Source organism: Myiozetetes cayanensis, unplaced genomic scaffold (assembly GCF_022539395.1).
Source record: "Myiozetetes cayanensis isolate MyiCay16 unplaced genomic scaffold, myiCay2020 scf6-25, whole genome shotgun sequence".
Classification (NCBI taxonomy): domain Eukaryota; kingdom Metazoa; phylum Chordata; class Aves; order Passeriformes; family Tyrannidae; genus Myiozetetes; species Myiozetetes cayanensis.
Genome location: NW_026087853.1, coordinates 6,677,056 through 6,703,371, shown reverse-complemented (window position 1 = coordinate 6,703,371; position 26,316 = coordinate 6,677,056). Strand labels below are relative to the sequence as shown.

At 38.6% G+C, this 26,316-nt stretch overlaps 1 protein-coding gene across 1 annotated transcript in view; it reads left to right on the top strand.

The window, feature by feature from the left end:
* Positions 1-26,047, top strand: part of ADSS1 (adenylosuccinate synthase 1) — a 29,985-nt gene extending 3,938 nt beyond the window's left edge. Inside the window, exons 2-13 of the mRNA XM_050336548.1 lie at positions 10,991-11,093; positions 12,496-12,558; positions 13,300-13,350; positions 13,696-13,762; positions 14,174-14,281; positions 14,637-14,718; positions 15,509-15,635; positions 16,572-16,726; positions 17,882-18,006; positions 19,918-20,015; positions 21,165-21,314; positions 22,774-26,047. Coding sequence (XP_050192505.1) covers positions 10,991-11,093; positions 12,496-12,558; positions 13,300-13,350; positions 13,696-13,762; positions 14,174-14,281; positions 14,637-14,718; positions 15,509-15,635; positions 16,572-16,726; positions 17,882-18,006; positions 19,918-20,015; positions 21,165-21,314; positions 22,774-22,826 — 1,182 coding nt within the window. The 3' untranslated portion in view covers positions 22,827-26,047. The remainder of the gene's footprint in view (positions 1-10,990; positions 11,094-12,495; positions 12,559-13,299; positions 13,351-13,695; positions 13,763-14,173; positions 14,282-14,636; positions 14,719-15,508; positions 15,636-16,571; positions 16,727-17,881; positions 18,007-19,917; positions 20,016-21,164; positions 21,315-22,773) is intronic.
* Positions 26,048-26,316: the final 269 nt, after the last annotated feature.

The following is a 26,316-nucleotide window of genomic DNA, read 5'->3' as shown; positions in this document are numbered from 1 at the left end:
AATACTTCTAATCCCTGGTATATTTTCAGGGAAGGGTACAACCAAGGAGCTCAGCGGCAAATAGTTAATTTTGATGCTTCTTTTAAAAACAGGGTTTGAGTTTGTTTAAAGCTTTTAACTAATAGAATATTGGACATAAAGAAGGGAGTTCACTTTTTACTTGGCCTTTTAGCATGTTGTCATAGAACCAGAAGTCCTTGTATAAGATGAAGTAATTTGGGTACGTATAAGATATTAATGAAGAGAAGTTTGGTGTTGTTCAAAGCGTGGTTTCAGATCGTGATGTCTTCAGTGGCAGCTCTCATTCCAGCTGTACATTTCTCACATCACTTCATATGCTGTCTTGTGTCTACCTTCAAATCTAGAACTCGTGGCTGGTATTAGGTACCAGGGTTTTGATTAGATAACTTCTCAGATCTGGTTTGGAGTATGATCAAACGATCACCTGTCACCAGGGCGAAGGTGGAGTGCTTCCAGAGGCACTGCCTAAACTAGATCTGTTCCTAAAAAGTCATATGTAGTATGTCCTCAGTTAACCGAGGCCAACTGGTAGTCATGCAGTTCTAGCTGTTTCCTTAAACTGAGACTACATAAGGTACGCTGTAATAATAACTTTTCACTCAATGTGTTTACTGGACAGTTCTGTTTGGGTGTGATTGGAAAAGGAAATAGTGTGCATTGTCATATATGGCAAGAAAAGTGCCTTGCATCTTTGCCAGTAGTGGCAAATTACTCATGAGACACTTTCATAATTCAAGTGTGTGCCAAGAATGCCTAGAAATTTCTTTTGTAATGGAGAGTAAACAATTCTGCCTTTCCTGATGAAAGTTTCTTGTGCAATAACATTGTTTTTCAACAAAGCAACCCAAAGCGCTGTAGGAAAATTCCTCCTAAACAGTTTGATAAAAATTTTGAAGGGAAGGAAAGATTTTCCAAAAGCCTAATGTGAAAGATACAAAAACTATCACCAGTAAGTAGTAGAGCCCCCATGATAATCACCGTTACCTGCAGTGGGTCACATCCCAGCTACTGAATAGATGGGTGAAACAGTGGTGACATAAATGCATCTTTCCTTCACTTCACATCAACACCAGTGGCAGTGATTCAGCAGCAGGGACTAGGCCAAGACAGTTTTTAAGGGTTTTTTCAAGCTGTCATTTGGCACTGCTGTTCCAGCATGCCCATGACAATGCTGGATGTGTCAGTCCTGTGACACTTCTGCCTTCTGGAAGTCTGGAAACAATCTGCCTGATGTTGTCAGCATTCCCTTAAGAAATGACATTTAAGAGGCAACACCAAATGCTAAGAATGTGATTGCATTGAGGAGAACTGTTATTAAATTTCTTAAGCTTCTCATATGAAAGGTTTTGTTTTGTACTAATTATGCAGTCATTTTTAAAATAGTTCCTCTTATCCAAGTATGTATCCTTTCAAGTTAAGAATTGCTTTGGTTTCAAAAAAAAAAAAAGGATATTCTGATCTTTTGAGGCAAAGGGACAAAAATTACAGTTGATGTTAATACTGAAGAACAGCTTAGGAGGTTGAAAAAGGTACCAGAAAATCAGACTGTTAAGGTCTTTTGTGGTTGAGTAGTTCACAGTTATTTGGACTGAGAGATTTAACCAGGTCATACTCAAAGAGTGTTGAGTGGCCAGTTCTCTTGATGTAGTGGATGTTAACAAATAATATTAGGAGGGTCTAACCAGTAGGAAAAGCCTGGCCATGGTTTGGGATCCCATTGTGACATTAAAGAAGGATCTAGGCAAGGGTGAAGGGACATACCCAATGTTTCAGCACAGGTAACTCATTCCTGGTTTCCTTATTTCCTTGTTTTAGCGTTTTAATGGGTGCAACGTAAATGCTGTATATTTTTGAAGCAGTACTTTGAGGAATGCAGAGGAAAATACTGTTGGCAAGTGATCGAATAATAAAAACCAAGCGTGGCAGAAATGCCAGACTAGTAGTTTCTCTCAGTGGTTTAGGTGGGAAATGGAGGGGTTTCCTTTGTTCCTCTGTTGTGGCTGCTTACCCTGCCCTGTCAGCAGCACGTTGTTGTCACTGTTCCCTATTGAACATGGGCTGCTGGAACTGTTTGCAACAGGGATTAAATTAGGGCAATTTTATGTGATGATTGTGTGGAGTTACAGGGGCTTGTTGGCTACTGCTTTTCTCTGTATGTAGGTATCATGTGTTGCTCTCCTTTCAGTGAGATTTAACCCTGATATTTAGTATTTCTCCCTACGGGATAAAGTAGCATAGAAAGACTTTAATCTCCTAATGATTTAGTGCTTGATGATCTTCAGTGAAGAGATTGATGACCTTGGAGTCATGAGTGTGCAGTGGCTACAGGACTGTTGTTTTTAATTTCTTGAATGTTTGGGAGGGCTGATAATCCCATTTGTGTGTACATTCATGCAGTTGTATTTCTAAGTAATTTTTTGCAAGATTCCCTGCAAAGAAATCAAGTAGATTTCATTTTGCTGTTCAACAGAGGAAAGGATTTTTGAGTGCTTTTTCCTTAGCTACAATAAAGAAGTCTACTTTTCCGAAACTGACTTTTTTGGGTTTTTTGTAGCAACCTGTCACTTACAGGGTATTTTACCCAATTTTCTAATTAATTTTCCTTGTACATACTTACATGCCACACTGTATCATTTTAAGCTTTAGAACAACATGGTGACATTGCTATTTTAAACTAGTCTCTCCTTTGGGCATCAGCGAGATCATCTCAGGACCACTAGGATTATAAATACTGTGTGAGAAGGTCAGGTTTAAAGTTTCCAAATCTCCATAAGAAAGCAAGCTTAATTTCCAATCCCCTTTATAAAGCATGATGAATTTATTATCCTCTACAAGCATCAAAAGAAAACAGCTGAAAATTAAGCTGAAATGACATCTGTTCTATTTCATTCCTGTTGATAACTTGTTTACAGATATAAGAAAACTTATGTTCATATCTCTGGATCGTATTACTTCCCACAGGGTTATGACTACACTTCTTCAGAAGAGAGGACTAAAGACAAGCAGACATGCCTGGTTTTTTCATGTTTGATTTCCTTTATTTTAGTATTCTACTAACATTAGTCAGAATGGTTTTTCCACTATAGCATTTTCTATCAATACACCTTGCATTTATTTTCTTTGCATCTCCTGTTGGACTAAGTGTGTGTTTTGTTCTTGTGGTCTGTCATGGTATATTGTTTTTATGTGGTTTGATAAAACTTTGAATTCAGTTTGAGAGAAAATAACTGAAGTTTGAGTGTTGAGTTTGCCTGCACTGATTGCAGTTTAAAACCCGAGATGAATTAGACCTGGCTTTTCTAGTTGCATTTTTCAGATACTTAGGAAGACCAAGGTATCCACATAACTTAGGGTCATTTCTTTTAGTAAAGGAAAAATACTGCATTATTGGTGCAATATATGATATAAGCTTCAGGTTTTATATTTGTGCTAGAAATAATTTTACATGTTTCTTTCAAGTTCAAAAATCTTGATTGGTTCTTTGTAGGAGTATTTGTGTTTATAACCAGGCTTTAGCAAGTCTCCTTCTACGGGAATTGGGGAGTTTTTGAACAGATCTCTGTTTTAATTGGGGAGGTGGGAGCCTGTGGACTTCGTTTGTTTTTTGAGACAGCGAGAAGGGCACACTTGAACAGAGGTAGAAACCAGACACAGCAGTTCTGTTCAGGGTTGTTTGTACTTGAAACCATTATTGGGAATAAGAACCAGACAAACTAGATTTGGCTGATGATGGTTGGGAGATAAACCTGCAGCTCACTCCAGTTCTTTGTCACCTCTACAGTTTTAAACATCACCTCTCCCTCAGTTCTTCTGGTCTAAGGATACCTCTGACTATACCCAACCCTGCTCTTCCATTTTAAAACAAAAGTGATTTGATTTTTGTTTTAAAAAAAAAAAGTTATGGTCCACATACTTGAAAATTGAGTTGGGGTGAGTTGGGTTTTATTTGGTGATAGTTAAACTGGGGGGGAAAAAAAAACCTAGCAAGAAAAACTTCCAGCAGGAGAAACTATAAAAATCACCTGTGGCAGCCACCTCAACACTGGAACGTACAGCACTTCCAGTCACTGACAAAAGCTTTCACACACAGGTGATTCAGTGACATTGCGTTGAGGGGTCTGAGTGTTCAAAGCACTTAATACATTGCATTTGTCTGATTGGGTTTTTTTTTTATACCAATTATGTTCAAACCTCATTTTCAATGGTGTAAATAACGAGAAATATCATGAAAGGCAATGGATCTATATTGTTATAAAGTTCATGTCAGAGCCTGATGTGCTGGTAGCTACATTTACTCAAGTTAGTTCCAGGTGGTTTCTGAGGTAATTTAGAAAGCCAATTTTAATAAAATTGTTAAGAGAAGAAATTATTTATGTAACAGTGCTCCTACTTGTTTATTCACATATAAAATGCTATAAATGAAAGAAAAATAGTTAATTCAAGTAAAAAAGCAGAAGTAATTTAAAGCCTCTTTGTTAGTATGATGAGAGAGGTGTTTGGCCTGCAGATGCAATTGACTTTCAGAAAATGTTTTGCTCCATTGATGGATAGAATTAGTAGAGCTGGGACACTTATAATGAAGGGAGATAGACAGGAGTCATAGCATTTGTTGTCAGATGCAGACTTCCCAAGCTGCTGGTTTGTGGCTGGTATTCCAATTCATAGATTATAAATTCATATATTATAGTAATGCCAGAGGGGATCATCTTGTAATCTTGTCCTAGTACCAAGGACACAGTATTCTAGTGGCAGTCGCACCACTGCCAAAAGGAGAGGTAATACAATCTTTCTACTCCTACTTAATATTCCAGTTTATACATGCGAGGTTTGCCTTGGGCGCATCAGCCAGTACTGAAACTGTGTTCAGATACCTCCACATGCTTCCTAGCACAGGCATCTCCCATCCAAAGTTTGACCTATGTTTTTGTTTCCAATTCTTTTATTCAGAACCTGGTCATGGCATTTTATACATTCACTGCCCGTACCAGTGGGCTAAGGAGCTGCTGTGTACTCCTGATGTGTCACTCACACCATGGTGGCGTTGGCTGCAGATCTTCAATAAGCAGTTTTTGTTGTTTCCCCCTTGCATTGCCACCTGGGAGAGGGTGAGAACTGATCCTCTTGGGACCCAGCAGAAATAAGCCTGTTCTGTGTTCACACAAATATAGTTTGAAACTATCATCAGGTTCTAAGGTATTTTATATGTGCTCTGATGATTCTTTCATATCAATCTACCTAATCAAGTTGTGTTTGGGCATTTTGGGAAGCATGGAGGAAATGAAGGATGTGCCAAACAGCAGATCATCTGGAAACAATCCTCCCACACACACAGAATGCCATCTCCTGCACGCTACCTGCCTGGCAAGAGCAGGCAGAAACACCTCTGAGCATCAGGACACATTTCATTCCTATTCAAATGTGTATCTTAAGGCTAGCTGGGAAAATAGAGTTCCTGCTGCAGGTACTGAACAGCCTTGCTGCTGCTCTCAAAAGAAATTACCTTTTTATCTTAGGATGTTTTGGCTTCAATACAGAACAAAACAGGAGCCTTTAGATGGTTGAGCACTTTGAGAAGTGGGTTTGTTTCTTCCTGTTTTGTTTTGGTTTGGTTTTTTAACCGCTATAAAGACAAAGACTGTGTCCTCTGCCAACCTGTTCATAATGCTTATTAATTCCCTGAAAGACAGTGTTTATACCAGCATACAGTTGATAACACTGGTAAGATATAGCTTCTTAGTTTAGTGTATTGTTTCAGTTCTGGTGTTCAAGCACTCTGAAATACTAATCAAAGTACATCAGTGCAAGAATACAATATCACAAGTAGATCAGCACATAAAAACTTGGAAATACATTTTCTTTTTAAACAAAGTGCTGTTTTGAAAAAAACCCTTATGATGTTTTATGAGATAGTTTAGTTTCCATAGCTCTTTCTGGTACTGGGACAATATGTAACTTACACTTGGATTATAATATTTCTGAAAATATAAATTAAAATCTTAAAAATTGCTTGTTTGTTTGTTTGTTTTTATCTGAGTACAACTTCATTTTTTAAAAAAATAGTCTAAAAAAACCCCAAACCTCATTGCTGTTAGTAGAGTCTTCTAATGCTTTGCAAGTTCATAAAAACTGATTTGTTGAGCAACGTAGGTACTTTGAAAAGGCTGAATAATAGTTTTTCACTGCAGGCTGTTGTGGTGGGTTGACCCTGGCTGGATGCCAGGTGCCCACCAAAGGCACTCTGTCACTCCTCTCCCCAGGTGGGCAGGGGAGAGAAAAATATAACAAAAGGCATGCTGGGGCAAGGGCAGAGAGAGATCACTCACCAGTTACAGTCATGGACAGAACAGAGTGGAGTAGGAGAAAATTCAGCTTATTACCAATCGGAGTAGGATAGTGAGAAATAAAATCAAGTCTTAAAAACACCTTCCCCTGACCCCTCCCTTCTTCCCAGGCTCAACTTCTCTCCCAGATTATCTTTCCCCCAGTGGCCTGGTGGGACAGGGGGTGGGGACTGTGTTCAGTTTATCACACATTGTCTCTGCTGCTCCTTCCTCCCCAGGGGATGACTGCTCACACTCTTCTCCTGCTCCAGTGTGGGGTCCCTCCCACAGGAGACAGTCCTCCATGGAACTTTTCCAGCATGAGCCTTTCCCAAGTAGTTCTTCATGAACTGTCCAGCATTGGTCACTTCCATGGGTTGCAGTCCTTCTGGAACAGGCTGCTCCAGTGGGGGTCCCCTGCTGGCAAACCTGCTCTGGAGTGGGCTCTTCTCTCCATGGGTCTGCAGATCCCTGCTAGGAGTCTGCCCTGTCATGGACTTCCTATGGTGTTACAGACTCCTTTGGGCATCCTCCTGCTCTGGCCAGGATCTACAGGTGGATCTCTGCTCCATTGTGGGCCTCCATGGGCTGCAGGGACACAGCTGCCTCACCAGGATCTGTACCACAGGCTGTGGGGAATCTCTGCTCTGGCACCTGGAGCACCTTCTCCCCTCCTTCTGCGGTGACCTTGGGGTCTGTAGAGCTGATTTACCTCTCACATTCTTGCTTCTCTCTCTGGTTGTAGTTGCTGGGGTTTGTTTTGGTTTTTTTGGTTGTTTTTTTCGCCTTCTTAAGTACATTATTCCAGAGGCACTATCACAGTTGCCGCTGGGCTCAGCCTCGGCCAGCGGTGGGTTCCTCTTGGAGCTGACTGACATTGGCTTTATCGGACATGGTGGAAGCTTCATCTCCTGTAGCCCCTGCCCCCACCCCACTACTAAAATGTCACCATGCAAAGCCAGTAAAGCTATGAATTACTTCAATGAAGTAATTATTTTTTAGTTGAGTGCCTGATTTAAATGCAAACAACTTTAACACCTACCAAATACAGCCAGAAACAGGCATTTGTGTGCTCTGAAACTTGAGTGTATCTGGTATGAAGAACACCAGCTGTGGCTGCACAGTCAAAAATCATTGCTGCATTTAGGTAGTGCCTCAAAGGAAGTGCCTTTGTGTGCTCTCTTGAGACGAGCTTCTGAAATGATATGTTGGTCTCTTTATTACTATAGTAGTAATATCTATCCCGTTGTCTGTGGTGTGTATAATACTTCCCAGTTCTCAAGTCCCACTTCACTGCTGCAGTTTGCTGTAATTGATAGCCCCAGTCACCTGCACCTGGAGGCTTTCCTGCATGTGGCAGTCTTAATTGAGTCACTAGAGATTAAACTGGCTGAACAGAAGGGACACAAGTGCTGCTGATCGTGTTGGAAACACTGCAGGAGGAGTAAGGAAGGTTTTGGGTTGAAGGGGTTGCTTGTGTTCAAGTCACTGCTGTCATCCCAGCTGCACTCTGAGCCTTTTGGTGCCTTCTTGGGAACAGAACTTCGCACACCAGAGTAGTTTAAGGGGGTGCCCATGCTTCCAAGACTTTGAAGGTGAATGTTATTTCTGGTCATAACATCATTTCACAATGCAGATCATGCCAAAGTGGCAGTGGTGATTAATCTGTCAGAAGTTGTTGCCTTAACGTTCCCTTTGTCAGAGATGTGTTTGAAGAACTGCAGAAGGTGGCAGATATCATCTCTAGTGACCTGGGAAATTGCAAATGGTGAAAGATAAATAGACTTCAGGTGGGCTCAGTGGTGCATGGCAGAGCCTGGATATTAAATGGAAGTTCATTATGCAGAAATGTGTTTGAAGCAAGGGCCAAGCAGAGGCACCAAAAGTTTCTTGGTCCAAGAGGAAGCATCCTGAGGGTCCAGAGAACATTGTCACTTGCTGCATTAGTGTTCACAGCACTTTATTGAAATACCATTTGAGGGAAAGAAGGGAGCTTACACAGTTGCAGTGTACCAGGAGGTTTTCTGCACCTTTAAACATGTAATCTTCAAATTAAGCCTGTACAAGCTTTTAGGTTCCCTTATGTTTCATTAGCAAAAGCAATGGCTCATAGAGGCCCTATATTGATTCTCAGAACTTGAGTAAAAAAACTTTAGTAAATGTCTTCAATATCTGAGCTTCTAGACTGCCAATATGCTGTTGGAATATCTGTGTAACTGAACATGAGAAATTACTGAGATGACCAGATAATAAAAAGAAAGTACCTCATCAGACCACTGTTATATTTTGCAAGTGTGGTCATGTCTGTTGGGCAATTCAGTGCTCTGACACCGCTTTTAATTATATTTATAAAAATACAATTAATTGAGCTGTAAAAATATACTTGGAAGACACTTGTTCAGGAAACACAGACCAGCATGACCACTGCAAAAAGCAGTTGCAGAGTTGTCAATACTAGCTTTAAATTAGAGAAATGCTGTTTTATAAGGTCTGTCACGGAATTCTTGATTCCAGTTATCTATCCAGAGAGACTGAAAGAGGATTCAGATATTTTGGGCCTAAAATGATGTATCATATCTGCTTGTGTTTCTGTGCTTCAGAATTTTTTTATGTATGCCAGCTTTCACAGCTGCTTGATTAAAGTCCCTTTTAAGCATTTGCTAAAGAAAGAGACAGCATTTGTATGGGTATCAGTTGTTCAGAAAATTTTCCAAAAACATAAACTGTCTGTCATAAACATTCTCATACTGGCGTATCCCAACTTCTGAAGTTTCAGAATATGAGAAAACATCTTTGACTATAATTTAGGAGTGCTGTTATCTCAGAATGTGAGTCCTTAAGCCTGACTTCATCTGTTCGTATTCATGTTGATTAAGTAGAGTGTAACTATAGCATTAGTGACAACAAATACTTTTGAAGCAGCCTGGTTCCCCATTTTCTGAGGAAACATGAAAATTGTTGCTTGTAGTAGAGATTAAATCAGTATTAAATGAGGGAGTTAATTCTTTTAAAGTTTCCATCTTGCCACTGTCCATAGGTGAGAAGAAAAGGAACACTGGGAGTCTAGCAGAAGTTACTAGCCTCTTTCTCAGACTGATACCAATATAATAAAATAAACCAGTGTTTCAACTACCTCAATCCATCCTGTGTCAGACCTTTTAAATAAAATATAAAGGACTCTCCTGCCTAATTTATTAACCTATTAGATAGTTCAATACTTTTAACTAGATCCAGGTTTCTACAACTGATTTGTTATATCTGGGAGGCAAACAAAATACCCAGGGTGGTTCAACTTCCTTCAGGATTCTCTGGGCAAGTTATAATTCCATGTTAACAAGATACTTGGGAATCCTTTCCGTCCCACGGATGAGCTACCCAGAAGTTTTTAAATCAAATGAAATTTGTGGGTGCACTACTTTTTCTGTTATAACTCCTACTCAGCTCTCCCTTAGCAGATTCTCAGTTTAAAATTCACTGTTGAGCTCACATCTTCCAAAGCATGGAAATAAGTTTTGTCATATTTGAGGGCATATTTCCTACTTTTCCTCCATCACACTGCTTTAAAAAAAAATGTTCTTTTTTTTTGTAAGCCGTAGCTTTTCTTTTCTTATTGTTGTGTTTCAGTATTTATCCACATTTTGAAAGGATTGCCAGTTGCCATTTTCCTGCGCCTTTCATACAAACAAACGGGCAAATCAGTAAAGGAAGGGTAAATGAAACTCTGGAATAACATGTGTTATAGTATTCATTTTTATAAATGGCTGTCCTTTCTCAGAGTTTTCACGTAACTGCACTCATTCAGCCAGCACTCTTCATTGTCTGCAAATTACCAATGGCAGTCTCAGTACTCCTTCTAGGAGATGCCCTCATTCTAGACAGTTTTACATCATTCAGTCATCACTTCAAATCCACAAAGACTTGTAATCGTTTTGGAAAGCTGAAGGCCTGTAGCACTGGAACAGACAAGTACTCAGATTTCCCGACCTTATCAATAAGAGATTAAGTTATATCAAGACAGAAGAGCAACAAACATTAGGCCTTCTGAGAAAACTGGACCTTTAATTTTTAAAACTCTTTATATTGCTGGTCAAATCTACTCATGACCTTGATTTACTCACCTCTTTCCAAGTTTTTGCATTGTTGCATCACTCTCTTTTAAAGCTGTTTGTGAAAAAGCAGTTTATTGAGGAAAATACCAGCTTCTATTCTAGGTCCTGGTAGAGAGTCATGTAAGTCATGGATTGTAGCAGACTCTGTAAAGTGGTGATAGTGGTGGCAACTGGGAAGATCATGCCTTGACCAGTTCTTGGGGTGGTCCTGTGCAGAGCCAGGAGCTGGACTTTGACGATCCTCGTGGGTCCCTTCCAACTCGGGATATTCTGTGGTTGACAAGGACGTTCAGTGAAGCTGCCAAGACTACACATGCTCTGCCTTTACAAAGGCCTTCTCTCTTGAACACCAAGATAAGCAGTAGCCCCTCATTGACATGTCTGAGACCTTTTCACAAGAAACTATAAGGTGGAGAAAGCAGTGACCAAAGACATGTATAAATAAAAAAAGATGGTCAGATGGTCTTGTCAGATCATCTATTGAGAGTTTCAGGTGGTGATACAAGACAGTTAATCTTCAGGTGTTTCTTTCTTTTGCAGGGTGGGAACAACGCAGGCCATACTGTTGTTGTTGATGGGAAGGAGTATGATTTTCACCTATTTCCTAGTGGCATCATTAATCCAAAGGCAATTTCTTTTATTGGTAAGACAATTTTGCAATTTATTATGTAAGATAAAATTGTATACTGGATAGCTGCAACTGTATTTTTTATTAACAAGTAAAGAAAATCGTATAAGTGACAGTCAGATTTGCTTCAGCTCTATGACTTATATTCCACTGATGCTTTAACATGAAGAATTACGCTACTTTCAGTGTCAGTTTAGTTTCTGCTGTTAGAAAGCTGAGAGCAAGAACACTCTTTTCCTATCTTTTTGCTCCTTCTTGTACTTTATGGTGCAGTTTGAATTCCACCCTCTACTTGCACCCTCCTTTTATACTTTCAGAAATCTATGTGCTGTTCTTTGAGGACACAAACCCCAGGACTTAGGCTAAATAAATAATATAATTTATCTCTGACATCTCTTTACTGACTTTCCAGAAGCAGGCCCCAGGATACCAGGCTCTGCTTGGAAGGTTGTCATCCAGTCTCCTTTTTGTTGACATCACCAGCTGTTTAGGGTGATGCTGTATTTTGCTATAAAGATATTTGATGCAGATGGCATCATATAAAGGTTTGCATTGCCTACTGGACATCAAACTCATATTTAAATGATAGGCAAATTTAAGGCCCAAAATTACAATTCTTCCTGGCACAAATTGTGTACAGACTGTGCAAGAAATTAGTGTAAGTTTTAGTGAGTCACAGAGTTTCAGTGTTTTTCCATTTGATAATTTCCAAATGAATGATCGAAATATATTAAACATATTTTTCCTCTCAGCTAAATATGCTGTGTTGTCTTGCTTTCTGATTTACTCCCTTGTCAATTAGTAATGACTATTACTTAAGTTGTGCTAAATTTAGGCTGAGACTGGCTCTTGCATATATTTCTGACGTTCCCAAGGAGGCAGCAGCTGTTTCCAGCCCACTGCATCACTAATCCTCCACGTCTCGCCAGCACTGCCCTGTATTGCTTGTGGTTGTACTCAGAAGCAGGGGGGAGGCAGGCATTGCTAATGTATTACAGCACAAGTTCGAGCTGAGTTTAAAACAAATACCTGAGTATTGAAGAAAATTTAAATATTTTCACGCAGACTTGTCAGTGTGGTAAGGCCACGGGCTTCTCTGAGCGTCTCCCTGTGAACAATTGAGGCTGAAGTCGTGGGGCAAAGTCCACCACAAACAAAGACAAGAATCTGCTTACCTCAGCTGGCTGTGCAGCAGCCTGGCGTTCACGCCTGAAACAAGCCAGCTCTGATTTTCCTGATTTTAGCAGGCTGGTAGCTGCTTATGCAAAATCAGGATTTATCCAAAAAGTTCTCAAGATCACTTTGTGACAAATTTAGTTTTGCTTTTTAAATACAACTTAAGTGTTTGCAATGCCTTACTTCCTATGAGTGAGTATTTTATTCCTTGCTTTAAAATAAATCATTTATGTTCCCAAAGGTAATGGAGTGGTTATACATTTACCAGGCCTGTTTGAAGAAGCTGAAAAGAATGAAAAGAAAGGTTTGTATCAAGTAATTTTTAACCTACCTTTATATCAACAGCCAGGTTGAGGGTTTTTGTAAGCTGTTGTTTCTGACCATAAGTACTCAGTGCAATAACAGTCTGGATTTTAAAAACAGTATTTAAAATGTTGAATTGTGTTGTAGTCTTTAGACATATTTTCAAACTCAACCTTTTCATGTGTTTTGGGGAGTTTAATGGCATTTGATACCACATTAGATGGAAAATAAATCCCAACGTGTGTGGTAAACTCCCTTTGACCTCAAACTGAGATGATTTAACCCTTAGTTTCTGTGCCCAGATATAAACTCAGTTGGTTCTGCTTTGAGTGAGGCTTTGGATCCTATGACCTTCCAAGGTCCCTTACTTCCTAGATTGTTTTATGTTTCTATCTAGAAATCATCTGTTTTCTGAGCACAAATGGAATTTAAGCAATGTATTGTATAGCAATTTAAACAAGATTTCCTTAAAGTAAGATTTATGTGTAAGCCACAGCATTCTGGAATTGAGTGTTTTTTCCATGCCAAAATGAGAAAGCTGAGAAGTTAAAAATGAGAAAAGTTTGTTAACAGAAACATTGCTATATTTGATGTTTCCTTATGGTTTATCCAATTTGTCTGGAGTCTTCTTAACAAGAAGCCATATAAACTTGAAGAAAAGCATAGAAAAACAGAAAGCCAATGTCAAAGTTTGACCAATCAGCACAGCTGAAATCCTACCTTTCTTTATATCTTCTGACAGGCTTAAAAGATTGGGAGAAAAGGCTGATTATATCAGATAGAGCACATATAGGTAAGTGACGATTGAAGGTGAGGGTGTGGGGGAAACCTTGCAAATGATTGCTTAGCTCACGATGCTAAACTCTTATCCCACAGAGCAGTGATGTATTTGATCTAACACAGCTTCTTTATATGTCGTGTATCTGAAGCATAATAATGGAATTTGTATCCACTGAAGAGTGATGTTTTACATGTTTTCACAGCGTTTAAGGAATACTCGCTCTGTTTTCTCTTGAGGAGGCCTGTGCAATGTCAGTGAGAGCAAAGGCACTTTGTCTTGAAATTATGGATGTCTGTGATGTAAAGAATGTTTTTCTCCTTTGGTCTCCCACTAAATCCATTTGATTTTCCATTGCAGTGTTTGACTTTCACCAGGCAGTAGATGGGCTCCAGGAAGTGCAGCGTCAAGCACAAGAAGGCAAAAAGTAAATATTTTCAACACCCTCATTTCATTAACAGTTATGCAATTTTGAAAAAAAATGGAGTAATTTTGGAAAACAGAAGTGCAATATACCTCTAAAGAGCCTTGTTGATATTACTAATTCTGTGACTTGGTTCTGCTTCTACTTATGTTAGTGAACAAACTAACAAACTAACTGTCAGCCAGACTCAAGGCTTCATGCTTTACTGCATACCACAAACATTAGCAATATTTATGCAAAGCCTGGAAGTTGCTATGTATTTATTATTATAGAACTTTAATATCTTTTTATGTCTCAGACCTCCTGCCCAGTGTTTGATACAGTGAAGAGTTTTAACAAAATTACTTGGCATAAAGTGTATTTTTTGCATATATTTATACATGTTGGGGCGGGGTGGGTGTTGTTTTCACTTAGTATTGGCACAACGAAGAAGGGGATTGGACCAACATATTCTTCCAAAGCTGCACGAACAGGCCTTCGGATTTGTGACCTCCTTTCTGACTTTGATGAATTTTCTTCGAGGTACAACTATTTTCATTTCTAAATATTATGCTAAAGAGTGATGCATTTTGGCTGACAGATTTGCTTTTAAGGGGATGTTTTTAAATACGTGTCTGAATTTTGTGTATAAATTGTATAGAAGCAGAAGAAAACTGGAAAGAATGTGTGTGTATTTCCTGTACTTCACAGAGTTTCTTGTAAGTTAAAATGTAATTTTGTACATTGGGAAATGCACTGGTTGAGGTATCAAAAGTCCTGGGTGTTTTCTCCCTATAGCTCTCAGTATATACTGTGAATAATATAAACTGATTTCTTGCCAAAGGTTCTTGTAAACGGTGACTATATTCCTCAGAGATACAATTTCAATATTTTTCAGATTTAAAAATCTGGCACAGCAATACAAGTCAATGTTTCCCACATTGGAAATAGATACAGAAGGACAACTGAAAAAGCTAAAGGTAAGGATTTAACACTTGTAATATTTATTTTCATTTTAAAAAGTAGAAACAGAGTGTACAAGAACTACCACTGATTAAACTAATTAATAATTTATATGAAAAATTCATGTGTTCATTGTTATAAAAGCTTTAATAAGCAGTAACTATGCTTTGTAATAGAATGTTCTCTCTATATTGTAGGCATTAATATAAACTTTGTGGGTTATGTAATTCTCCTGTAATATTTTACTTTTTTGAATGTTGTTTAACATGACTGTTATATTAAAGTAGTCAAGAGAATGCAGAGTGACAATTTCAGTTAGTGTTCTCCAGTCTTTCTGATGGACTTCCCTGATTACTGAAGAAATGTTTGTGGTAACGTTTTTCAAGATCCTGGTATCACAAGAAAATTGTCTTTTTAGAAATAAGTTCATAAGAGCCACTGATAAAACAGCTTCTTTCATGAATATGTGAGAAAAGAGAATGATAAAAATCTCTCTTACCTTTCCCACGTTTCATCTCACACTTTTTCAGAGCTGACACCATTAAGATGTTTTTTAATATTTTAAACAAGTGATTTTTTTTTTCTTTTGGTGCTTGCACTATTTCAAAATCCCATTCTCAGTGTGTCTAGACTATAAACACTATCTAGAGACTACAGCAACAAAATTTGGTAGGTAAACCACATCTCTATGAAACAGAAATTATACAGAAATTATGGCATTCTATGTTTCATCGTTCAAAAGTGAACACAGTGTTCCCTGCTTCCATCCATTGCCTGGGGAAGCTGACATTTGTGCTTGATTTGCAGGGATATGCTGAAAAAATCAGACCCATGGTTAGAGATGGTGTGTATTTTATGTATGAAGCTCTTCATGGCTCTCCAAAGAAGATCCTTGTTGAAGGAGCCAATGCAGCATTACTTGATATTGATTTTGGTAAGTTATATTCTAAACTCAGTTTAACTCCTCTAAGAGGTCAGTTTTATTTTCATTAGTCTTATTTTGATTTGAGTTTATATTGACTGCAAACAGCAGGAAAATACAAAACAGAATAGATAGGAACAGATAGGAACAGATCTCCCAGAAGTAAAGCACAAATAAGACATGGATTGTATCATTAAAAGGATTAAATGCTTAGGGTTTAAATATTGATTTTTACAGAAGTTTATTCCAGTGGAGTTGAAATTTCGCTCCAGACGTTTTTGTCTTTATTACTTTTAAATGTGTGTGCATATTTCCAGACAATCCAGGCACTCATTGCAGTGCTGCTGAGATAATTCCTCTGCAATGGAAGGAGGATTAAACTCATATAGTAACCTCTAAGTCTTGCTGCTGCAATTGGTCTCTGCTCTGCTTTCTTACCAAAAGTCTAATTAAACAACCTAGTTCTCAGTGAGAATGAAATGAAGAACTGATTCTCCTATCCAGATTCACAGTGTAGAGATTATGAGTAACCTCTTAAGACTTGGACAATTTGTGGCAGATACTCAGAGCCACTTGTGTAGAGCATTTGGAATGTCAGACTGTGACCTTTACACCAGGCTCTCCATGGATGTAGTGGAAATACTTTCTGTGATACACAAGACATTGAAAAAAAAGCTTTACACAGCAGCAGCATCTTATAATAGATCCCATGCCTAATGGATGTAGTATTAAGATGCTTTTCAGCTTCTCTCTTGTGGGTCATTCTCAGTGAAAGTTACAAAAAATGAATGACACATAGCAAGAATTTCCTCGCTCTTTGGCTGCTGTTTCAGTTTAGCTTTAAAGCCAAACACAGAGGTGAAAAACTCCATTGAAGTGTGATAAAGGAAAAACAGTCTTTGTTTCTTACCACTGCTGAAGCAGGGTTGTGCTGTTGTGTTTTATCAGGCACGTATCCCTTCGTGACCTCGTCGAACTGCACCGTGGGCGGTGTGTGTACCGGGCTTGGTGTCCCTCCCCAGCACGTGGGTGATGTGTACGGAGTGGTGAAGGCCTACACCACTCGTGTGGGCATTGGAGCCTTCCCCACCGAGCAGATTAACGTAGGTTTAACGTTACAAAGTGTGATATATACAGTTACCAACAAATAGCAGTCCATGGAATGGGGTAAGGGTACAGCAGGAATGAATAAGCAGTGTAATAATAAATGCCGAGCAATCGCGCTCGTGAAAAGGAGAATTAAATTACAGACTTCAGGTATTTTTCATCCATGTTATGATGTTATATTGCAGGGACTATGCTTCTGTTGTAATGAATTATGTGAAAACAGACTTCATCATCTTATGTAAGATCGTTAGGTGTGTTTCAGTGGCTAGAGTTTGTTGTTGTAGACTGGAGCTGTCAGTGTGTCAAAGGAGAGCATAAATTACAGGATAAAACCTCTCTGCTTAACAACCTGTGTTCTGTGTGATTTATAGAATAAATGTGGCATGTGCATCAGCCAGTCGTGCTCGAATTGATCAATAAAAAGAAGGGGAGAGATTTTGATTCTTTTAAACTGTCTACAGTATTTTCATTATCAAGAAACTAGAAAGCTTAGGTATTGATTATGAGCTATGCACATGGCAATCTCTGGGTCAGTGTTCTGAATCTAATTTAAGAATTTAGTCACTAAAATCCTTTCTCTAATGACTCAAATAGGTTGGTGGTATCCTTTAGGTTTATGGATCATGAACATGAAGTTTCTTCCTTCTTCATTTTTAGCCCATTATAGACACTGCCAGTCCAAAAGAAACACCTGGCAGTCTCATACTGTGGTAGAACCAAGTATCACTTGACATGGACATGGAGTCTAACCTAGACGTTGTACAAGCATTGGTCTTGTCCCAGGCATTTACAGTCTTGTCCCTAAAAACAATAGATGCCAAAAGACCAGACGAAGAAAGCAAATGCAAACAAAATTTTAAAGACAGCTGAATCGCCAAGGAAATCTTCCTTTTAGATGAAGAAGGAAGAAAAGTGTCTCTTTGGAACACAAAATAGTCATATTAAATAAATGGTTTGAAATGTTAGTGACTGCAATACAAAAATCCTGTTCATGAGGGACTCTTTTCTCTGCCTTAGTTCCATCCTAGTAAAACTTAAGGTTTTTTTTCCTTTTTGTTTTAAAAAAAAGCCTTGAAATTGAACATATTTTTCTTGCTGTTCATGTGGTTTTACAATGAAATAACATCAGCATTATTTCTGTCTTATTTTAGGAAATTGGAGATCTTTTACAGTCCCGTGGCCATGAGTGGGGAGTAACTACAGGCAGAAAGAGACGCTGTGGCTGGTTAGATCTTGTCATTTTGAAATATGCTCATATGATCAACGGATTCACTGCGTAAGCATCAAAGATTTTGCGCTACATTTGGAAGTGATAATTTTGTGCTTCGCAGAATAAATATGTAGGTAACATTAATATAAGTCCAGTAAAGTGTTACATTTTAAGCAATACATTAATTCACAGTGGGCAACTGAGAATTGTCTTAATGCTAATAATAATCTAATTCCTTTTTTTTTTCTAATTAAGCAACTTTACAACATCATAGCAGTGATTTTTTTGGTATATATTTTCACTTTGCTTACCTCAGATGGCCACTGTAGGTTGGATCAATGTATTAGCTTTCTAACAGTTTGCTCTAGTGTTCTTGATCCAGTCATTTTATACTGACTTGTGCTGGGTTTGAGCTTTAGTTGCCTCTAGTGGATCCTACCTGTAGGACCAATTCTGCTTCGTTTGGAACCACTGCCTCTATAAGTGAAATAAATGGGATGACACAAAGTGTACAGTGACTGGCGTAGCTTTCATTCTGGGTTTGTTTATTTACAAAGGTGTAGTCAAATGTTGTATTATAAATTCTGCTTTTAATGGGCTGACATTTGTTTTCTTTGGGATGAAGTGACTTACTTGGTTGATAAAATATTTTATAATTCAAAATACATATAAAATTGGCATTTTACAGGAAAAGTGGCTGCTTAAAGGAGCTGTTCATGACCATAATGCCCTCAAGCTAGCTTATGTCTAGATGCTAAAATACTAGTAGTTATCACAAGCCACTGATTTATAACTAACTACCAATCTGTGATCTTCAGAAAAAGTTGCAAAAGTTTCATAACAGTTTTGTTCATATGAAGTGTAGATTTACTGATGCATTCAGGCAAGCTTGTTTATATATGCAAACTCATGACTCTGGGAATTTTAATGTATTGTAAACTGAGACTTAATTTAATGTTGTTTATGCTACTACTAATATTACAAAGGAACAATGGTCTTGTTCATTAATTTATCAGAACGGTTTTTAGTTTTTGGTTTGTTGTTTTGTTTTTTTTTAACTTGGATTTATATTTTGCTTTAACTTACACATCTCTAGTTAATGTGGAAATAGCTTTAAGAAGTCATTAGGTTTCCTTTTATTTAAATTCTATACAATTACTGTACTCCTATCAATAAAACTATGTCAACTCTGATAACTGTGACAGTTAAAAAACGTGAGCAGATAAAAACATTTGAAAAGTTGAAGAACTGTCTCTAGGTGATTCTTTCCCTTTTCATTTAATCCTTCCATTCATCACACTGAGCACATACAGCATGGACTATTATGCACTACCTGTCTAAATCCTTAACTACTCAGATTTTTACCAAGCAAGGTCTAGGGTATTGTTTCTGGAGAATTTGACTAGTGTTAAAATGCAGCTTTATTGTGATCAGTGAATACTACAGTGTCCTCTTGAGGTTCCATTTTTGTGTGCCAGTTTGTTCATTCTCAAGATGAAAAAGGCTCATTAAACTGACAGCACAGCCAAGGAACTGAAAGTCAGGCTGGGATTCTTCCTACTGAACTGCAGACATGGTTTTAGTAACCAGACCATGCTTGTTCTGTTATAAAAGTGTAATTTAGTAAATAAATCTGTCATAGAGTTGTGAATCAGTAGGAATAATAAAAAATCACTATCAATGATGTCAAGTGTTGTAACCCCAAAACCAGGCCCCCCAAGTGCCACTTCACCTAGTGTGCATTTTCATGCACTGAGCTGAACGCTGTGCACCTGTGTGAGCAGCCAAGAATTGGGAAATGTGTCATAGTAACTCAGAGGTGTGAATTCAACTAACAATGTTCATAGTTTAATGCATTTATGTATTTCTGCTGGCTGGGCTGCCTGAACTGGACTTGGGGAAAAAAAAAAAAAGGTAGAAAGTATTGAAGAGGAGATTCACCACATGTGTAACGCTAACTGATGTTTTTCTGTGCAGTTTGGCATTAACAAAACTGGATATTCTCGATGTCCTTGATGAAATTAAAATTGGTGTTGCCTACAAATTGGGTGGAAAAAGAATCCCATATTTTCCAGGTAAGTTGTTAAACATCTGTGCTCATTTTTATCTTTCCTGCCAGTTAAGTCACACCTGTTGGGAAAGACTGTTTGCTTTTTAAAATCAGGCCTGGTTTCTTTTTTTTGCTGGACCTCCTGTAGCAATTTGTGGAGCTGCAGTATCTGTGTAAAGGCAGCTGTACCAGTACACTGACATTTTCCATTTACCTTGAGCCTGTGTACAATGAACTTCAGAGCAAATAAAATCTTCTGTTAGGACCTCTATGCCTTGCCCCATTAGATTTTTTTACTGGCAACACCAGGGGTCTGAAAGCCAGCAAGACTCAAGTTAGTGAGTCTGTATCATTGGCAATACCCTTTAGTGAAGTGAAGTTATAATAAAAGCAACACTTAAGCTGTGCAAAAATGAGATGGACACAAGCAGAATAAAGCTGCTTCTGGAATTAACAGCAACAACACTGTGGTTAATAAAAATATATATTGACCCTCGATAATGGTTCATGTTAAAACTTCTAAGATGTAATAATATGTAATTTTTTTACATTAATTATGTTTTCAAGATGCCTGTAACAGTCTGTGCCAAGATGAGGGGCTTGTTCTGTTGAGATGGGGGATTCTGGAGGCATGGGGTGGGCTGGCAGCAGCCAGCTTTCCCACCGCTGCTGGTGCTTCCTTGGTGTGGGCACAGTGAAAATTCCAGTGGGGAAAAGCTTGCAGACATCTGAGTTTATCGCAAGCCTGATTTAACCCTATTCCATAAAGATAAAAACCTTTGAGACAGTAGTGCCTTGTCTGCTGTTTTGTTATGTACTAGTCTAAACCAAGGAATGGAACTACTATAAACCTCAAAAAATCTATTTCCTCAAAAATAAAACTGTAGTGTTTTTGTTGACTCTATGTTGACAGAATGGAGTGCATCCTATAGTTTTTAGAAGAGGAAGCTGGATTTCTGGATCCTCTTAAATCAGACTTATCTTCCTAAATGATGTAAATAAATCTAAATTAAGAACGAGTGAGTGAATTAATGAAAAAACAGTAAAAATACTTGTTTCTTCATATATCAGATTTTAAATGTTGTCAAAAGACTTTTTTGGTCAAGAACCATAGGTATGTTCTGTTAAGGTGGAGCAGCTAAAATCAGCTGTGACAAAAATTGCTCTCCCACAGCTAATCAGGAGATACTACAGAAAGTGGAAGTAGAATATGAAACAATGCCTGGGTGGAAGACGGACACAACTGGAGCACGAAAATGGGAGGACCTCCCACCCAAGGCCCAGAATTACATCCGCTGTGTGGAAAACCATGTTGGCGTGCCAGGTAAACCTTTCTGCAGGTGTCCACATGAGGATGCCCCAGGAGGCAGGAGCAGCTTTGTGGAAACGCTCCATTTGTTAGTCAGGAGTCGCTTGGTTTGGGCAGGAGGCAGCAGAAGTACCGGTGGTTGGGCTGATGGTGGTAGAGCACAGCTTGCCAGGAGGCAGCAGAAGTACCGTGGTTGGGCTGATGGTGGTAGAGCACAGCTTGCCAGGAAGCGGCAAAGGGTGTTCAGCAGGTAGGTCTGCAGTGCTGTAGAGAGCCCTAGGCTGCTGCTGGCAAGAGTTTAACCAGGGGAAAGATAAATGTGTGTTGTTTTTGGCAAACTGCCACCTTCCGCCAGTGAAAACTCTGGGGTCTGTGCACCATGCTTCAGTGTGTGCTTGGGCTGACATCCTCATCTCTTCCTTTCTCTCTGTGTCCTGCACTGCATCCCTCTCTGAACAGGGACAGGTTTTTTTTTCCTCATTCTTGCTCATATAAGGAGAGGTCTTACATAACAGGGATGAGATTGTTTAGCCCAGTTCTGCCACTTTGGAAAAATTGAGAATCCTAACAACATCAATCTCCGAAGGTCAAGCCATCCAGTTTTCTTCCAGAGCTCTAGAGGTGCCAAGAGCTATCTGTGGATTGAATGGTGGAGTCTGCAGGGGAATTTCACAACAGCAAGCTTAGAAATGTGGCATGTGTGCTTTTGTTTTCAATAAAGCACTTCAAAGGCCTCATCAGAGCAGTACAGGCTGGTTACAACTGTGACGATTCCAGTATTGTTCATGGATCAGGAAGCATCTGATAGCAGAGCTTGAAACTCAGTGAATGGCCTGTGGGTGGTCAAGGACACAGATATGGGTGAAGGGATACGTAAATAAAGCTCCCCTTGCTTTATTCCTCTCATTCTCTGTGTTAAAGCAGGCTGCCTTGGTGGGTCTGATAAAGGAGACTTACCTACAGTCAACGCTTTAGTAACTATGGGCAATAAAACTGCAGTGGAACAGTTACAGTATGGAATTTACTGCTCACATGGGATAATGTTTATAATTACAGCCTCATATTTATTTGATAGTGTAGCACTTGGGTATCACTGCCTTCTGCTCCACAACACAAAAACTTCAGAGTCTGGCAGAACTCTGGCTTCCTCTCTGCAGGGATGTAGCTAAACATCCTGTCACTCAAGACAATGGCAGTAAAACCTGCAACAAATGTGCCTGACCTTCTATTAGGCCCTCCACCTGCAATGCTTTGTGTTTATGATATAATTATTTCATGCTTTCAACCTTCAGTATACTGCACTTCTAGTCTGGTAGTGCAGCTACCAGAGTAAAGGGATTTTTGACAACGAAATTTCCTTCGTAAATTTGTCCAGTTTGTGGTGAAGCATGAAGAAAGGTGAAAATTATTCCAATTCATTGATTGCAATATTTAGTCTTGGTAATTGTTCTAACAGATGTGTTTTCCTCCCTAGTTAAATGGGTCGGAGTTGGGAAATCAAGAGAGTCGATGATCCAGCTGTTCTAAACAAATGAAGAACTCCAGTGATGAGAAGCACAACGTGGCGTTCATCAGTCCCTTACTGCTTCCCTCTTTAAATGGAAATGCTATTTAAAACAAACGTGTTCTTCTAGGAGTTGAATAGAAACACAACATATATTCTGTATTGTAACGTTTTATTTTTCTTCAAGTTCTCAGTAAATTCAGTGTAAAATCTCCTTGTTGGCCATCATCAAAAAAGTCTAAAAGGTATTCCTATCAAAATAAGGAATTTTTTTAAAAATTTGATCCATGTTACTATCTGAAGGTACTTTACACGAATGTACAGTTACTTCTTGCTGAAACCAGTATTAGCCTTTTCTAGTAGCTGCTGGGTAACTTTGGAATTGTGAAATTTGGATTTGTTCTTCAACTTCAAATGTTAAAATGTCTGTGTATCTGGTTTGGCAGTACTAAGACAGTACTAAGGCATGCACTGAAATTGGTTGAATTATAAAGATTTTCAGTTTCTAAAATACAGCAAAGTTAGATAGGTATTTTTGACTGCACAAAGCAAAGCAAAAACAATTGTCTATAGTTTTTATAAAATTACTTTTAATAGCCTATTGAAATGAATAGAGAGCAGATAAAATATATTTCTTATAAAGCCTATTGTAGGAACTGAGATAACATCTGTAGCGGGGCCAAACTGGAGAAAGCTGACCTGCCTAATAATTCTTTGATCTATCCTGCATAGTAACAGCCTGGAGGCTGTCAGGTGTGCTGCCTTTATTCTGAGTAGTAGGGACAGGAGTGAGTGAAGGTGGAAGGAAGAGAGACTTCAAGTTAAAAAACACACAGGGAGACTGGAGCTAAGACAGCACACTGCGTTTTCTCCACGAACCCGAGACATTTCTTCCTGCTAGTGCTGTGACTGTAGTTTCTGAAGTTTTACTGTAGTACTCTGTTGAGGAACTTGGGACTTGCAGTTCTGTAAGTCACTTCCACAGCTCCTGGGTTTCCCAGAATAAATCAAGGCATGACTCAATGATGACTGCTGCAGTATTTACACCCCTCATGCATTTTGACCTTCCTCAGCAAAATGTAATGACTATTTATAGAAGGGGATGACACGTGGCAGCCAGGGTTGGGACATGTAGAAGCCATGGTGAAATCCCAGAATCTTCAAAAATACACTTGGATTTCTTTGTGGATCTTCTAATTTATAATGGTTATGCATCAAGAGCTCTCAAAAACCTCCTCTTGTAGAGGAAAAAGAATACACTAGACATAGGGTTATTCCCTATCTGAAATTTTCCACATAAATGTTCCTTTTCTATGTCTCAGAGAGCTATGACAATATTTTTGTGTCATTTCCAGGAGCTGTGGAAATGGCATCACAACCTCAGTAATGCCATTATGCAGTGTGTGAGAATATCCCTTTTCTGAGATGGTAACTCCAAGGATACAAATAATTACACTCTTGGCGTTCCAGAAGGGGGAAAAGGAAAACCTGTCCAGAGAATCTGGTGTCCTACTCATCCCTTATATCTTTTCTCAGTAAATATAAAATAGCAGATAATGTTCAAAGCCATTTGTGTCAAGCAGGACTTAAGAAAGTACCAGTACAAAGCACTAAATGTAACTGTTTATGGTTGTATTGCAAGGCAGAACTCTGACACCCTCCAGCTGCAGTGCGGTCTCCTCGTGCCTCAGTTCTTCAGGGGCTCTGGCCCTTTTTCTCTAACAAAAAACAAAAAAACAACACCAGAACCCAAAGCTGTGAATCCTTAATTCGGTTTCAGCTTCCTTGGCCATCCTTGACAAATTGTTTAATCTCACTGTTGCTGTTTTTGCAATCTTTAAAATGGCAATTAGGAAAATATCCTCACTGCCTTTTGGGGGTCCCTGGGTTGAGCCCTGCAGTTCTTGCTCTGAATTGGTGAAGAAGCTCTCCCCATCATATTTATGGGTATTCTAATGAAAGAGCAATGAGATTTCTGACCTTATTTAATGTTTGCAAAGCACTTCTGAAAGGTGCTTGGTAAGTGCTAATTATTACAAGCACTGTGAAGTGTGCCTCATTTATATGAGGTAATTTAAGCATAAAGATGCTTGGAGGTATAGTAATTGAGTTTTGTTTTCACATGGCTTAACCTTGTGACATTTGCCTTCTGAATGATCTAGAGCTGTTCCTTTTCTTGGCCCCATCTTCATCAGTGCATTTGTGCTGGGAGGTTTCTGCTGTATTTAAGCTTTGGTTGATTTATAGGCAAAGTCCACAATGACTAAGAAACCACTCCGTGTGCTGCATAACTGGATTAAATGATCAACTCTAAACTGAGTATTTGGCATATTGAAGATAATAGGTTTTATAGTTTAATTTTCACAGGATTACTTTCTCCTGTTCACCTAATCTTTTTATTTTCCATTTTCCATTAAGTATCTGTTAGATCCACATGGCCTGTCTTTGCTTTCAAGGATTCATCAAAAACCCAGAGAGGTTGTCAGTGGGCATGATGTAATAGGCAATTATCCCATGACTCTGTTACTGTAAAAATAATATACATTTCATTTCATAGCATGGATATTTTAAATGAAAGTTCTACTCCAATTAAATTTCATATGTGTTGTCATTGAGTTAAATGTGAATAAGTTCAGGCTTTTATCAAAAAGCTCTTTAATTTACTGAGTGACACGATGCTTAATAAGAACATTTTAGTGTAGATTTCCCTTCATTTTGCTGCTTCCCATGTATATTATTTTGTACTGTTTGGAATTTCATTTAATAACAATCACTGTGATGAATTCAACTATTGCAGCCAAATGCAATAATAATGGCTAAAACTGGTTGATGCATCATCCTCTTCAGTATCTGGATGGAAGAATAAGGGTAAACATTTACCAAAATGCCATAATTTGTGATAAAGGTTGTAGTTTTTAAAAGTAGCAATTACTGATTCGCACCTGCACAGTAATGTGTCTGACATATTTTCTCACAACTTACCCTTACAATACGGACTTCTAGTCAGGTGTACACTTCCTAACACATGCAGGATAGGATTTTGAAGCTTTTGTAATTTTTTAATTTGGCTATATATGGTCTTACAGTTCTGGCATAATGCACTTTATAAAACGAAAGAAAATTAAGCATTTCCACAGTAATGTGCAATCTATACTTACACCTTATGCAGACTTTTTTCGGATGATTTTTGATCCACACCTGTTTATTTTGTCCTCAAAAATGTATTAAAACAAATTTAAAGTAACAGTGCTTGGTCTCTATTTCTCCTTTAACGAAATATTCTTCATACAAAAATCCAGTTTAGTGTTTCATGAATTTTAGAAAATAACTAGCAGCATTAGTGAATGGATGGATATTTTCTTTCAGTCTACAGATTTTCAGTGTTTGGCCTTTTTTTACATGTTCTATAAAATTTGTCACCCTTTCCCATTTACAGACTGAGCAGGGATCCACCTTTAACATTGAGATTCATGCTTATCTCCAGTTAGCTGGCCTGAGTGACCAATGGCTTTA